Genomic DNA, 16,462 nt, shown 5'->3' with positions numbered 1-16,462 from the left:
TTTGTTTGGCTTTGTTTTTAAACAGGGATTCTCTGTATCCTGGACCTTGTAATAACTGTGAGAAGAAAACCCTCCAAAAGTGGTGCTCAGGTGGTGGCTGAGGAGGGTCCCTCAGCTCTGGGGTGCCATCATGAAGCCACTGTGCCACCACCCCCTCTGGCCAGTGATGGAGCACCCACCTCAGATCTGACCCTGCACCCCCACCAGAGGAGGCCTGAACTCTCAGTGTCCCCTGCCAAGCCTACAATACCTGCTGGTACTATTGACCTACCTAGGGAAAACAAATAAAAAAGAACTTTCTGTTCATGACTATCATTAGTATTTAACTCATGAATAGTTCATAAGAATTACTAACACATACTACATACAAGATATAGATCATTTGTGTCTCTTCATAGACAGAAGGCTCGTGAGTACAGGATGTGTTATTGCATATTGCATATAGCTATGTATTAAAAACATGCTGAAGGCTGTAGAAATCAATTAATGATTAACTACCCAACTTTAATTACAAAAACCAACTAAGCTGTTAAGAAATTAAAAATAATTAATGAAAAATTAAACCACTTCCATAGAAGGTAAAATTTCTCCTTTAAAAACAAAGTTTTCACCACAGCACAAAGAAAATTTGGATTATAAGTGGAATTTATAGATTAGTTTCTTCATGACATTTAATGTGCATATATAATGAATGAAGTTTAGAAATGAACAGTAAAAAGTCATGTCTGGGATATTAGCACTAGGAATAAAAACACCCCCAGCCCTGTATTAATTTTCTAAACTAAAATTTTAGTATTTCTTTCTCATATTTTTATCTTTATCTTTTCAAAAATCTATTCTAGATTTCTCACATACTTTACAAAATAACTTTTGATCCTCTTAATTGTATTTCAGCATTTTTTGTAAAGTTTTACCTTATTTCTGAAAAAATTCTTACTATTATTCCTTTGGACCAGAATGCAGTAGAGATTTACAAAACTAATTCAATTCTAGCTTTTCTAGGTTTGAATCTGGTCATTGTATAGTTAATTTTTCTTACAGAGTCTTATGCATTTTAGATGTTCACTATATCCCACACACTTAGCTGTAAGAGACATGACTTGATAACAACAATTGTAAGTTAATGCATAAGATAAAAAATCTATATTAGACATAGAGAATATGACAAAAAGAAAACTTCACAAAATATTGAAAATTAAGTGTTAAAACTTACCTAAAAATATTCATCAGTTTCTATAGATGGCAATGAAGCAAAAGAAAATCCCATCCAAAATACAGTTAAAGAACACAGCCAGCTGTTAACAGAGAATAATTAATTTTAAAATATTTTGTAAAAATTAAGAGATAATTCTGGCAGACTACCCTTCAAAACTACTAGTTGCCTTGAAAAATAATATTTAATCCCCAGAGAATGGAGATTAAAACATATTATTACTTCAGTGTGTTGTTTAATTACTGATTTCTATGTAACTCAGTATCTTATGAGTGCAAAAATTGCAGTGTGTTTGAAGAGTTAGCCAAGAGCCCAATTCACATGCACACTAAATTTCCATTACTTCATTTGCATGTAATGTTTCCATTTATGCAGCTTTTTGGCTTACAAAAGGCTCACACTAATGAAACACTGGGGAGCATTAAAGAATATTTTTCAAAATTACATTTCAATTTTGCTTGGAAAACATTAAAGCTTAATAACTAGAAACAAAATTTAAGAAGGAAATACTAGAACTGTTAAAAAAGTTTTGCTGACTTTAAAAATTACACCACATTCATAAAAGGCAACATTTTGCAGTGTCTTTAGTTAAATCAGCACAGACAACAACTGAGTCCATCTCAGACTAATAATACTGGGATTGAAAATAAACTGATAAACATGGCTTTGCATCAGAAGAAATTATTTTCAACACAAAGCAACAAGATTTGCTGTTATGTCCAACAGCAAATAATTGCAGGAGGAGAAGCTTGGGCAAAAAAAGAACCAAGAATAAGAAGAGTCTTACCTACAGATTAAAGTTTGAAAGTTTCAAGTTAAGCCCTTAACTGAAATCCACTAAATCAATACAAACTGCTATGCTGACACAGATAAATCAGTTTACACCCTGCTAACATTGATTTAGCTGAAAATTGATAAGAAATCCTTTTACACTGAACCAATTACAGCCAGTGGAAATTACCTTATGCGGGTCCACATCAGGTTTTGTGTATATTTAAATCTTAAACAGTCTTAAATAGTGTTAGTTAAGTCTGTACAACGTCCGGGTGCAGAGAAGGTTAAGAGTCATCAGGGTAAAGCATCTTAGGACACTCTGGAAAACGCTGTGTTAAACAAGCTCCCTCCTCCTGACCAAGCTTCCCTACACCTCACAGCCAGCCCTCAGCTCTGCTTGCAGCTTTTCGCCTTTCAAACTCGCCCACAGAAGGGCACAGTGCTCATTCATATTAAAAACGCTGTCCAGCGATACAAATCAGCCTAGCTCGACAAGCCAAGGAGCCGAAGGGCTGCACCACCCGTGCTCTCCGGCACTGCAGAGGCGGCCAGGCGCTGTCTGCTCCGGGCTCGGGATGCTCCGGGCTCGGACGCTCCGGGCTCGGGATGCTCCGGGCTCGGGACGCTCCGGGCTCGGGACGCTCCGGGCTCGGGATGCTCCGGGCTCGGGATGCTCCGGGCTCGGACGCTCCGGGCTCGGGACGCTCCGGGCTCGGGATGCTCCGGGCTCGGGATGCTCCGGGCTCGGGACGCTCCGGGCTCGGGATGCTCCGGGCTCGGGATGCTCCGGGCTCGGACGCTCCGGGCTCGGGATGCTCCGGGCTCGGGACGCTCCGGGCTCGGGACGCTCCGGGCTCGGGATGCTCCGGGCTCGGGACGCTCCGGGCTCGGGACGCTCCGGGCTCGGGATGCTCCGGGCTCGGGATGCTCCGGGCTCGGGACGCTCCGGGCTCGGGACGCTCCGGGCTCGGGATGCTCCGGCACCGCAGGAACAGAGCGCTCCGCATCGCAGGCATCCGTGCGCGCCTCACACTGCCCGCCCCAAGGAGCAGCTTCCCTCTTCGGACCGAAGAAATCGCCTCAGTATAGATGCTCCTTAGATTGCTTTTTAGGAATAATGCTACCTGCTATATGGACTAGAGTAAGATTTAAAATTAATCCTGGAGAAAAATAGCGACACCTTCACTGAACACTTAACTAACAGGGAATCCTGTCAGGATCTGAGGGAAAAGAAAAATCAACTGGGCTACCCAAGACCTTCTTTTACGCCCTAACAACACAGTTCATGAAGCTCTATTCTGCTGATCTATTTATGCCAGCACCAGCCTCCCTTACAGCCAGACCAAAGAAATTTATTTCACTCAACAATTCGAAATACAAGTAAACGAGCAGCTTTATTTTTGTACAAGTGATCGCTAGTTTAGCCACGCAGTTCTACCAGCGGAACAGCACAGGCAAGCTCTCAGCTTTCCCCGAAAATAAAATGGAAAGGACCAAGCAACAGGACGGCAAGATTTCATGAAGTTTGTAACACCCCAGGGCAACGCGCTTGGAGCGCCAGGGACGCGCCGGCAGCTCCCCAGAGAAGGCCGGGCAGGGGGGAAACGCGCGGGAAACGCGAGGGGAACGCTCTGCCCGCCCTGGGCTCGCGGCTCCGGGATGCCCGGGGGGATGCCCCGCCGGGAAAGCCAGGGCAGGGCAGGGCTCGGCCGCGCACTCGCACCCACCGAGCGCTCCGAGTTCGCGGGGCGGGCGCGGAGCGGCGCCGCCGGCACCGGGGCCTGTCCCGCGTCTCCGCAGCAACCGCGCGCGCCGCCCCTCGCGCATGCGCCGCGGCCGCCGCTCCTCGCGCCCTCGCACCGGAGCGCGCATGCGCGGTCCGAGAGTGGGCGCTTGCCGCAGCCCCGACCGCTCCCAACCGTGCGCATGCGCGGCGAAAAGAGCCGAGCGTCGCCCCCTAACGGCCGAACCCCTCCGGTGCCGTGCGTCTCTTCAATGAATGGGGCGAAGGGGGAGCGGCAACCGCCAATGGCACGCGGGGGCGCGGCGCCACGATCCCGAGGCACGCTGGGAGTTGTAGTTCTCTCCTGCATCCGAGCGGCGCGGGCCGCCGGTGACCACGACTACAGCCCCCAGGCGGCCATGCGCGGCCGCGCTCCCCGCCCCCCAGCGGCAGCTCGGCGCAGCGCTGCCACGGCCGCAGTCGCGCCGCAGAGGTGACCCCGAGCAGACGCAGGACCCTCCGCTCTTGCAGACATGGTCGGTACCGGGCCCGCAGCGGTACCGCGTCCCTCGGGTTCCTTCGCCTTGGGGCAGGGAGCTCCGGCAGGCGGAGAGGACCCCGAAATGGCATCGCCCTCCCTGCCTGGCCGCGCTGATCGCGGGAGGGCCCGGGCAGTGAGGGGCAGGGGTGACCTGGAGGTGGTCGCGGCGCCCAGAGGAGCCGGGCCTGGTGGCGCCCCAGGGCTCGCCGCGGAGCCGCTCCGGGGTGACCTTCCAGGCGGGGACGTGGGGTCGGTGCCGGCCTGGCGGCGGCTCTGCCTCTCCCTCTCCCCAGGGCCGTGCGGGGGAAGGCGGGATGTGCCCCCGCTGGAGCGCAGCGAGCCTGCCTGTCCTGGGCCTGGCACTGCGGAGGGGTAACCGCACCTTTGGCCGGCGCCGCGGCTGCCGACATTGCCTTCGGGAGATGGGGGCTGTCAGCGCCTTCGTTCACCAGGCGGGAAAGGCTTTGGTGCGGTTCTGTGTTAGCTCAAGGGAAAGTGCTTGTGCTTGTGAAATGTCTTTAGTGGTTCATCCCTGCTGCTAGCGGAAATCCAGCTGTTTGTTCAGACTCTCTAGATTGTCAGGGAGTCCTTCTAGTTCTGCCCTGAGGTTACAGAGGTGAGCTGCTGTGCTTTGCTTTTCTGAAGCATGTGTGCAGAGATATACAAACCTGCACAGAGACCTTGCTTTCCTTTCTAGGCGTGAAAACATCTCTATGTTTTTCTAGACTCAATACGCTGTTATTCAAACCTTCACTTTCAGTATTTTGCTATAGAAAGGATGCTTGCATGCTCTGAAATGTGGCTTATTTCAGCTGTACCTCAAAAAAATACTAAAATCTGTAAACTTTATTGTACTTTTCCATTCTTTCTATTTAAAATGTGGATTTGCAGAAGGGTCAACATGACAGCAAGTTCTAGTCTGTGTTTAAGCTCTCAAAGCATTGGCTGATATGGAAGGGCTGGTTTCACAGAGAACTTTTTGTTATAACTTCGTTGTCCAGACTATTCATAATGTTACTGTTTTTATCTTGCCTTTGCTGTTCAGAATTGCATGTGGTGTTGGGCAGAAGCTTAAAATTTCTGAAATAAAATCATAGATCAGTGCAACCACTGTTAGCTCAATGAAATGGAAAAGATTTCACAGGGCACCTGTGTCAAGGTCGTTCCTTAAGGAAGGAATGCCTTTGGAATTGCTTTGGTCTCTGAACGACAGCGCTGGTGGTGTTCTTCAAGTGCACAGCTGCCTTGCTGAGACTTTCTATTACATTTCCAAACATGTTTATTGTCTCCACAGTGCTGCTTTAAAAAAGGGAGAGCAAAGGGGAAGTTCCTTAGGCAGACTCTAGACTTCAGAAGTGATAAAAATGTATTTTAATGATTAAATAATTCCTGTAAAGCAAGGTGGGATGGCTTAGTTGGCTGTAATATTCAGGAATAATGATAAGCTGGTGGTATTTTATAGACGAGTTTATCAGCAATAATCTTTATAGAGTTCTTTTATAACTGCAATTAGCAATGCAAAGTGTAATACTTGCATAGTCAGGATGTTCCTGTCACAACATTTGATAGGTTGTATGTTATCTTCTACTTACCTTTGTAACCTCCTGAATCAGTTTTGCAGTGCAGTGCTGTTTGCAGGTATGGCACTAATGTTTTAGGTCTGCTGATATCAGTTGGAATCACAGACATAACTGAGGCACAGAGTTCTTAAATCAAAGTGTGTGGGGAGGACTTTAAGACTTGATATTGGAGGCTTTGCTTTTTTCTGTGATAGTTTTGGAGCAGGAGAGATCCTACATTTGCTGGATTAGATGAGGAAGGGTACCTGGGGATACTGTGTTCAGTTGCTGGGGGTTTTCTTCTGATCCTTTTTATCATTGCTTTTGCTACTCTTTCATTTTCCTAAAGCTTTTTAACAATACATCAGCTGAATGTGGAGTGCAGAAGGCTTTGGAATAAAATAGTTCAGCTAGTTGTTGCTGAATTTGTCCCGTGTACCTGAGAGTGAGTAAAGGTCACCCCTGCAGTTACCACAGCATGAAAGTCCTGCAGGAGCCAAGTCACGGGTTAAAGCACATGGACATGAATGTCTGGAAGCTACAGCTTCTCTTGGGGAACCTCTCATTTCTTTAAAAGTAGCCTCAGATACTCAGTGAGACCAATTTTAGTATGAGATGCAAGAGGGTTTTTTTGGTGAGAGTTATTCACCTTTTGTAAGAAACACAACGTTTTTGATTTGTTAATCCAACTTCTGGATTTAAGAGAGAGCATGAAAGTGTCTTTGATGCTAAATGCTCACAATTGGTGCAGGGGTAAAAGGGTATGGGGGATGCCCTGAATCCAATGTACTGGAGGTTTGGAAAGGAAAAACAAGTAGGCAGCACTCCTCACCTCATTTTAGCTTATGAGTTTTCCTCCTCCAGCCCCAAAAGGGGGACAACAGGAAGGGTGGTAGTCAGCAAACATAATTACGTTGAGAAAGTGAGGTTGTCTCATGACTGAAGGTTTGGCGTTTTATTTAGAGGCTAAATGCTAAATTTGTCTCAGTAAAAAAATATTTAGTCTTTTTTTTTTTTTTTTTAATCTTCTACTCTTTCCCTCTCCTTGTGTTGTGCTGAATACTCACCACAATGCAAGTAGATAGGTTGGCATTTTTGGTGTTTCAATCAGACTGGCTTATAAAGTTCATAGAATAGAAAAAAAATATCTCTTTTCCTTTCCCCCTTTTGTGACACTACTTTAGAAGAAAGAGTCTTAAAATCTTCTCTTCCCTGGAAATTCACAGTTGATTTCAGATTCCCTATAATATGAAGAAAATATGTTTTGCTACTACCTGTGTGAGTTCTGAAATAGGTTAGAACAGGATCACTTTTATATGATGTGGATTTTGCCAGGCCAAGGTTTTGCAGCACTGTAACTTTCTGTACTTATTTTACTAACGAGTGTGGTTAGCTGCCTTAAAAGATTGTTTACTTATTCAATTTATCTAAATAAAATGTAGATTCTTCTTAGAAACATGCTGAAAAGTTGGCTTTAAAATTTGATAGTCATCTTAATCTGTGCTGCCCATCATTATCCAGATGTTATGGTACATTTCCCTGCTCAAGAATAGAGTACCAGAACTAGTTTTGAATTTAAACCAACAAGAGTTGATTGTCTGCTCTCCTGCCCCTCATAGTGGAGTTTCAATGAAGTTAGAGGGGTGTTACTCATAGTAGGACAAGTTCAAAAGAGAATAAAGCACTTGAGCACAGTGTAATGGGCATCTGGGTAACGAGATATTTGAAGAATCATTCCCATAGTGAAGGCCAGGTCTAAATGTGCAAGTTCAGTAGTTTAACTTCATAATTTATGCTCTGATTTTATCTAGTATGTGATAAAATGGGGTAGCTGGCCTAATTGTTTTAATTATCTAACACTAGTGTGGTGTAGCTGTGCTTGGCTGGTCACTTCTGCAGAGAGCTTATACTTGAAGCCCCACATGGTTTTCCTATAAATATCAGTGACTGGAATGCTGGTTGGAAAGGATATGTAGAGGTCATAATCTGCCCTCTTTCTTGCTCCATGCCTGGAAGTTGTCCTGCCCAGCCTGATGGTGAGACTTTTGCCACTGATAGATTATGTCATAGGTGTTTTGGTTTGGGCTTGAAAACTGCCAGGGTTGAAGGTTGTACAGACCCTCAGGGTACCCTGTTCTGCTGCAGCAGTACCACATAATCAAGTGTTTTTCTCTTAATTTGTAGGTGTTGCACCCTGTTCTGCCACTGCTGAGGGGGTTGGGGGCAGTGTTATTTTTCTTCTATTCCATGAGGATGTGGTGGTCTGCTGTTAGATCTCCCTTATCCTCTACCTTTCCAGACCATGTCCAGCACCCTCAGCCTCCTCTTACAGACCATGAACTCGGGTTTCCAGAACTGGGCTCAGTATTCTATCTGCAGTATCACCAGCACTGAGTGCAAGGCCTGTCTTTGCTCTGCAGCTTACAGTTTCTGTAATGTAGTCCAGAATGCAATTAAATCATTTCTTTCCATCCAGTTATGCCTAGTCAGTGTCTCAAATGATCATCTTTTAATTTTCTGGAGAAATGTGCTTGGCATTCCAGCAGGCTGGTCAGACTGCTTGTTCCTGTCCTAGCACAATCTGCCCCAGCCCTATTGCCTCTAAAGTAAAAGGGAAATACAAATAACTGTTTTACAAAATACTGGGTTATGAATGTCCTTTACCACGTGGCCCATTTTGATAGAACCACAGAATGCTTTGGGTTTGAGCAAACTTTTAAAGGTCCTTGGTCCATCCCCCTGCATTTGGTAGGGACATCTTCAATAAGATCAGATTTTTTTCAGAGACCTGTCCAATTTGACCTTGAATGTTTCCAGGGGTGGGGCAATCACCACTTATCTGGACAATCTGTGCCAGTGTTTCACCATCCTTATTGTAAAGTATTTACTTCTTATCTAAGTCTGTTGTCCTCTTTTAGTTTAAAACTATTGCCTCTTGCCATTTCATAATGGGTCCTTCTAAAAATTTTGTCCTAATATTTTCTGTAAGTCCCCTTTGAGTATTGAAAAGCCACCCTAGTACCTTCTCTTCTCCAGGATGAACAACCCAAACTCTTGCAGTCTTTAATTTTCAGTATTGGATAATCTTTGGATTTCTCCCAGTCCTGGTTCTGTTTAACAAAGTGGTGTTTTGCTACAGGGCAAGCCCTTTTTCCCCTCTTATTTGCAATATAGTAACATTTTGGCAGTCTTCTCCCAGTCTTTTGGCGTTTGGGGTCAGTTTGACAATGGACAGTTGTATTATGAATAGTAGTGTCTGTATTTGTTCATAATGTAGCTTTTGTCTGTGGATTAGTTCAATTTGCTGCCTAACAGTTCAGTGAGGCAGTAGTTTTAAGTCCACTAGATTCTTTGGTTTCTGGCATTCTTTGGTTGCAAATGAGCATTCAAAATGCTTAATGGGAACAGCCCTTGAAATTGAAAGAATCTGAAAAGCAGTCAAGTATCACAGCTCATAAAACTTCTGTAGTAAATTTGAAGTATGAATGGGTGGGGGGGTGTATGCTATATTGTCTTATGTTAACAAGTCAGTGTTGCTAAAGGAAATACAAAATTTTTCAGATACAAAATGCCAGGAATAACAATGTAAGTTTTCCAGGAGCAGCACTTAAGGATCTTTTTGCAATTGCCGTCTGTTTCTGTAAATGCAAGCAGAGAAATTGCCGGTGGTTCTAGCAGAATCAGAAGTTTGACCCAGGAGCTGAGGCTGATCTGCTTTTAGGCACATGCTTTCATCCAGGTTACATAATCATAAAGTTATTGCCACAGTAAACAATGTTTAGCTGGTGTGGGGCTGAGGTGTGAGCTGTGTGTAAAGCTGTGTCATCTCCTTGCAGGGTGAGCCTGTCAGAGTGCTGGTAACTGGAGCAGCTGGGCAGATTGCTTACTCCCTGCTCTACAGCATTGCCAAGGGCGATGTCTTCGGCAAAGACCAGGTAACTCTGAATTGAGCTGCAGTAGGTAATTGACCAGGTAGCACTGAATTGCACAGGAATGAATGAATGCATGTCAGAACTGCAGTGCCTGAGACTGGTTTCCTCATAGACACTCAGAATGGTTTACCAATATGCAAGTAATTTCTTCTTTAAGTGGGGAACATGGAAGATCTGCTCTGTTATGCAAGTTGTCATTTGTTGGTTGTGCTGAAGTTACTTGTTTTCTGCAGATGGGTTTTAAATCTTGCATGGGGTAACAGCATACAAAGAGTACAAGACATTCATTTTCAAAACAGATTGTGCCCAGCTTGCACTAAACCTTTTCTTTCTTTCCTTAGCCCCTTATTCTTGTGCTGCTGGACATCACTCCTATGATGACGGTTCTGGAAGGTGTGGTGATGGAGCTGCAGGACTGTGCTCTGCCACTGCTCAGAGGTGGCCAAAACAATTTTTTCTTATACCTACAAGATGCTGCAGTATATCCTTCTTGCATTTATGAGTCCCTGTAGCTGGCAGGAGGTTAGGCAGAAGAAAATCTTAGATAATCCTTGGTTTTATATTTTGTGGAATATAATCAATTCAGTTTAGCCTGAAAGCTAGGAAAAATGACATCAGATAGGTTTTGTGGACAGAATTGGCAATGCAGATACCTGGATTTATATAATTTAATCCTGGGTTTTCAGCCTGGTCAAGAAATTGTCAGATACTTGTGCATATGTGCATTGTATTCTGGCCCAGCCATGAAATAGATATAATATATCATTGCTATATTATGTATATAATATTTATTGCTGAGTTTAAAAAAATCTAATTTAGTCTTAGAAATATCTTCTGTATGAAGACACAAAATTAAAAATCACTGTTCAAGCCATGTAAACAAGCAGAGCTCTGATAGTTTAAACAAGCAGAAGAAAGGGAGCAAGTAGGTGTTAGTGTAATTACTATAAAACGTGACAAAAAAGCATGTAGGTACCAGCTCTTGTACAAATCAAACGTTCTCTGCTTTGAATTGCTAAAGGGGCAGTAAAACTCCACTTGTGTTGGTACTTGCCACTGAAATTTTATTATAAAAGTAAATAAAACCACATGTACTTATATACACATTTTAAAGACAATGAGATGTATCTTTTTACATAGATTTCTCCTGTGTTTTCCACTTTAGATAAATATTTGTGTATAAAACCCATTTACTGGCAAGTATTTAATCTGTGGAGGTAGGGCCAAATGACTGTACTTGTATTTTTGGAAGAGGAAGGTGGTGGTATTGTCAGACTAGATTATATACTATTTATGCACGAAAGAATATTCCTATTAGCAGTATGTCACAGGTATTTATCTTGCTGAATCCTTTTTCTCCTTTTCTTTTTTTTAGAGGTCATTCCAACAGACAAGGAGGAAGTTGCATTCAAAGACCTTGACGTAGCAATTCTGGTTGGCTCCATGCCAAGGAGAGAGGGCATGGAGAGGAAGGATTTACTCAAAGCAAATGTGAAAATTTTCAAGTCTCAGGGTGCAGCCTTGGACAAGTATGCCAAAAAGACTGTCAAGGTGAATACAGAAACTGAATTTAAAGCATTTAATTCTCTGTTGTGTAGAGATCTGGATACATTGTAGAAGAAACAAGTAGGAGCCCTTTCAGTGCTGGTATTCTTTTCCTTATGTCCTGGAAAATAGACCACAGTCAAGAGTAGATAAAAACCAGAATGTTTGATAGGTAGATGATTTAGTCATTAATTTGTTTGGTGAAAAAGGTGAGTCTTACATTGTATTATTAAATATCGCTCATACTCTGAACTGGTTACTATGAATTTGTAAAGCAGCCCCATGAAAGTGTATTTAAAAAAAAATAAGCAGTCTCTTGTTCGTTATCACTCTTCTCTGGGAGAACTGAATTAACTACATGCAGCTGCCTGCTTCATATCCATCTGTGTCCTTTAAAATAATGACCCTTAGCTTCAGTATCAATATGGAATTACAGTTGCACAAAAATCGGCTTTATTTAGGTTGTTTGCATCTTATTCTTTGGAGTAGAAGATTTTAATTGTGCTCTCTCAGATTCCTTTAGCACAGTTAATGGGATCATGTGGCTGCTCTCCCACTGCTCTTAATCTCAGACCCAGACTCTGACTGTGCTTTGTAACTGACTTCTAATGTCTGCTGATGAACTTCCTATGGCTTCTAAAGATGTGTTTACTTCTTTATCCAGTTGGAATAAAAACTATCAATATAACTATTGCGGAGTAGTGGCAAATTTACTGAACTCACTTTCAAAAGGGGAAATACAAAGGGAGGTTTGCAGATCAGCTTGTGTGATTTAGAGTATTTGGAGTTTGACATAAGTCATTTGAAGCACAAATGAAGGATGAATAAAAATCAGTTTTGCATAGTAATAAATTGATCCAAGTTGAGGCAGTATTTTACTTCTAACTGCCTATGAACATTGAGATAAGTAACTGTTCTGGCTCTCTTAATTGTAATGCAATTATATAAAGCAGTGGCAGCCAGTCCAGAAAATGTTTAAAAGTGGTTGGTTAAAAGTGTGCATGTGTCTATCTTTCCCTGTATATGATAGCATGAGGTTTGAAAGCAGGCTGTAGGTCAGTGTACAGATCTCCCTAGAAGTCTTGTTCCCTTTCACATTTGGATGTCAAGTTAAAAAAATACCTACCTGGAAAATATTTTTATGTGCTTTTATAGAAGATTGGGTGACTATGAACAACATGCTTAAAAAACAATCTTATTGAAGACAGCCAAGAGATTAGAAAACTTAACTTTTAGGTAGCTTCTTAGAAGGCAAAGCAATGTGTTTCACTGGAGGGATGTCTTTTGCAGAAATACCTACTGCATCTTTCCTTTTTTCAATTTTAGGTTGTGGTTGTTGGGAATCCAGCCAATACCAACTGCCTGATTGCATCAAAGTCAGCCCCATCCATACCAAAGGAAAACTTCAGCTGCTTAACTCGTTTGGATCACAACAGAGCCAAATCTCAGGTAAAAAGGGCCTATTCTGTTATCTTTGCTAAATACAAACAGAGCAATGCTTTCAAAGAAGCCTGTGAATTGAGAAGCTGAAGTGAATGCAATGGACATCTTTCATTTCCAATTAGATTGCTCTGAAACTTGGTGTGACTGCTAATGATGTGAAGAATGTCATCATCTGGGGCAACCACTCTTCCACTCAATATCCTGATGTTAACCATGCAAAGGTAAATGTGAAAGGAAAGGAAGTTGGAGTCTATGAAGCTATAAAAGATGACAGCTGGCTGAAGGGAGACTTTATCCTGGTAAGATACCTCTTTTTTTCTTTTTTTTTTTTAATGGTGATTCTGTGCTTGTGCTTTCTCCTAAGCTCATCTGAAATTGTAAACAATGTAGCTGATGTACTGAAGCAGCTCTTTTCTCTCACTAGAATAAGTGACAAGGTATCTTCTGATATCTTGTTGCTATCGGTTAGTTGCCCAAGGAAATTCAAGGCAGGAAAGTCTCTGTGACTTTTGCTTAGAAAATCCAACTGAAAGGCTAAAATGATTCAGCAAAGATTTTTTATTGCAGCTCAGGTGAAACTTGTCTGACACAGAAGCACCATTGCCATTTCACTGTGGTGCTTTTTTTGGGGCAGTTTTGTAGATGAAGTGGGATGTTCCATTTGCTGCTCCCCACCCACCAGAAAAGGCTAGCAGCTCTTTCCCTGCTCATGCATGTGCAGACATACACACACATATACACACTTTCCAGTTCTAAATATGTAGCATCATCAGCACCATTTCTGAAAAGGAATCTGAAAAATCTAGAAAATGCCTGCAAATATCTTAATGTAAGGTAGTAATAAACAATAATGTAGGTTACTAAAAAAAAAAAAATTGTATTAATTGATCAAGAGCACAGGCTACCTAAGTGGAATATGAAGGGAATTAGATTGTTAAAGCCCTAGATGAAGAAAGCTTTACCTAAAGTATTAAATTTAAAAACTGTTAACTTGAGTATAGTGACGTAAATTCAGCTCTTGAGGAATTCAATTAATTGTATGCGTTAAGTATTGTAGGATTGAGACCAGCAAGTATTTCACTTTGGTGTTCAGCAGAAGACATTAATTGACAGTGTGTTGCTCAAGACATCTGTTACTGTTGACATGCACAAAGTCTCCTGGTGGGAAAAGCTTGAGACATCTGGTTGGTATGAGAGAAGTCAGCTAGCTGTAAAGCTAAGGAATGAGCCTCTGAAACATTTTGTTACATTTGTATTGGCAAAACTCTTCTAGATTGTATTTCTGGATTGTATGCTGTGTTTGTTTAGTGAAAGAACTGCATCTTCAGTGGTAAAATTAAATAATTACATATAACAGTCTTTCTTGATGGCATTTACCAACAGCATGTAGACCAAGCCATGATTTTGCTGCTTTACAATTTAGTTATGGTTGGTTTTTTTTCTTAATTGCAGACTGTTCAGCAACGTGGAGCAGCTGTTATTAAGGCCAGGAAGCTGTCCAGTGCTATGTCAGCTGCCAAAGCTATCTGTGATCATGTGAGGGACATCTGGTTTGGCACTCCAGCGGTAAGATGTGGCTATTGAGTAAGTGCTTGTTTGCCCAATGCTTTGAATCCATGCCCACCACACTGATCTCGAGTGTATGTGTGTTCAGAGGAGAGAATTCATCCTTTCCTGGAATAAGTTGTGTCATAGGAGATAAAGGATGTCAAAAATTAAGAAAATTTTTCATGCTTCTAGCAGTGAAAAATGTATTTATGTCTGACTTTTCTGGTTTCAAGGGGGAGTTTGTTTCGATGGGAGTCATTTCAGATGGCAATTCTTACGGTGTTCCTGAAGACCTGCTATATTCATTCCCTGTTGTGATCAAGGTAACTAGGCTGTATTTAAATCCATATATCTTCTGCAAGACCTATTCAACTGTCATGTGAGCTTGTTAACAGCAGTGTGGGACTGCAGTTGCTGGGATGTGGGAGTTCAGCAGTCTCTCACAGAGAGGACTCTTACTAACCAAGTTAACTTGATTGTCAGCTAAGTGCTAGTAAACTTGTACAATCTGGCATGACTAGCTGGTGCTGGTTCAGTTCTTTATCTGAAATAAAATTAACTGCTGCCTGATGTGGTTCTTAGGGCAATAAGCTCTGTTCTTATGTCACAAAGTTTCTTTCATGCAGACTGAATGAAGCCTGTTCTTACATGGAGGGCTTTTTATTTGCTTGTTTTCAATCAGGACAAGACCTGGAAGTTTGTTGAGGGTCTTCCTATTAATGATTTTTCTCGTGAGAAGATGGATCTTACTGCTAAGGAGTTAGCTGAAGAGAAGGAGACTGCTGTGGAATTCCTCTCCAGTGCATGACTAGGTCAGGAGGAAATACAGAATCATTTAAGAGTGGAAGAATCGAAAAGCCGTCTGTAGGTCTGCTACCAAACATCACTTCTGTATGCAAGTCAACTGTCTGTGGCCATTGTGCATTTTAAGGTTCATATGCTTACTGGTACTGTCGTGCCTCTTGAGTTATTAGCAAAATATTATTAAAGAAGTAAAACTAGTTTGTTGACCAAACTTTTTGTCTGTTCAATACTAGTTGCTTTCTGTGTATGGTACAGGATAATTGTTGCCTCAGCCTGGGTTACTAACGCACAATCTGAGTTTTGATTAGAATTTGGCACTGCTGGAACACGTCCTAGTCCATGATCACTTTGGCATCCTCTGTCTCAACTGAAAATGAATGCCAGTAATTCTCCTTGAACTGGTAGTTCAGTGACCCAAGTCTATGACTGGACAGACTTCAAGTAAATACAGGTCACTCTGATTATGCTTACAATGTTTGTCAATAGAAATATTAAAAGCTGTTCAATCAGATACTGGCTAAGAGTAATCTGTTGCACTTTATTTGCATGTTTTAGTTGTGTAACTATCACAGTTTGATAGTGTAAGATAAAAAAAACCCTAAAAGCCTATTTTAGGAAACTGAGGAAAACTAGTTTAAACTTTAAGCTTTATTAGCTTTCGTAATGACTAACATTTCCCTTTGCCTGAGTTGGTGCCTGTCCTGTTCTAATAGAAGTTTCTGCCTTGTACCAAGGTAAATCTTGGTCTGTCATATCTGAAGCCATCTCATTTTTCTTTTTTTTTTGTTTGTTTTCATTTAATGAGGATTTGAAAAACAGAAATTCATCAAGCAGAAAAGGAAAGGTTAAACTGAATTATAAGCAAATTGAAGGGTTTCTTGGATGATTTACCAGCCAGAATATAAAATAAATGAGCAAACATCAGTAAGCTTGTCCATAAAAATAAGTCTGGTCTCAGAATGTTACTGTACCTTTTAAGTGCAGTGTCAGTGGTGCAGCAGAGACTTATACATAGAGGTGAAAGGAGAGAAAAGCATTTCAGAAAATGGGAATGTACTGCAGCACAAGGCACAGTGAGTGAATGCCATGAATGCTTACGAAGCAGCTGTTGCAAGCATTTCTGCATTTCTGCAGTCTTAAAAATAGACAAAAAGTATACATAGTTTTTTGGGTTTTTTCACTGCTTTTCTCTGTTTCTGTCCTTTTCTGGTTTGTTTTTTTGGTTTTTTGGTTTTTTCTTCACTGTTATTCCTCTGAGCCCCTTAGAGTTTAGTTTGCAGAAAAAGATTTCATACACCTGTCTTTTCATGACAGTTTGGACACTTCTGCAGAAATCAGGGAGGGGAAAAAAAGCTGCCAGTATGTTGACTGTCCTCTGGC

General features: G+C 42.1%; 2 protein-coding genes across 10 annotated transcripts in view; one reads left to right on the top strand and one right to left on the bottom strand.

Moving 5' to 3' along the window:
* The window catches only part of WDPCP (WD repeat containing planar cell polarity effector), a 146,661-nt gene extending 142,826 nt beyond the window's left edge, over window positions 1–3,835 (bottom strand). For 4 of the 9 annotated variants that reach the window (XM_079324336.1, XM_079324343.1, XM_079324345.1 and 1 more), the window contains exons 1-2: window positions 3,715–3,835; window positions 1,214–1,295 (exon numbers count right to left, since the gene is read on the bottom strand). In XM_079324336.1, the coding sequence (XP_079180462.1) occupies window positions 1,214–1,227 (14 nt within the window). In that variant the 5' untranslated portion in view covers window positions 1,228–1,295; window positions 3,715–3,835. The remainder of the gene's footprint in view (window positions 1–1,213; window positions 1,296–3,714) is intronic. The other 5 variants (XM_079324338.1, XM_079324342.1, XM_079324337.1 and 2 more) reach the window with 3 other exon arrangements.
* Window positions 3,836–4,050: 215 nt separating this feature from the next.
* On the top strand, window positions 4,051–15,593 carry MDH1 (malate dehydrogenase 1). The gene is made up of 9 exons (XM_079298636.1): window positions 4,051–4,246; window positions 9,647–9,745; window positions 10,084–10,180; window positions 11,118–11,293; window positions 12,614–12,736; window positions 12,853–13,029; window positions 14,183–14,296; window positions 14,512–14,601; window positions 14,961–15,593. The coding sequence occupies exons 1-9, from the start codon at window positions 4,244–4,246 to the stop codon at window positions 15,084–15,086; spliced, it is 1,005 nt and encodes a 334-aa protein (XP_079154762.1). The 5' UTR covers window positions 4,051–4,243; the 3' UTR covers window positions 15,087–15,593.
* The last annotated feature ends 869 nt before the right edge of the window (window positions 15,594–16,462 follow it).

Source organism: Erithacus rubecula (genome assembly GCF_903797595.1).
Source record: "Erithacus rubecula genome assembly, chromosome: 2".
In the NCBI taxonomy this organism is placed as follows: Eukaryota; Metazoa; Chordata; class Aves; order Passeriformes; family Muscicapidae; genus Erithacus; species Erithacus rubecula.
This window is presented reverse-complemented; position numbering and strand designations above follow the sequence as displayed.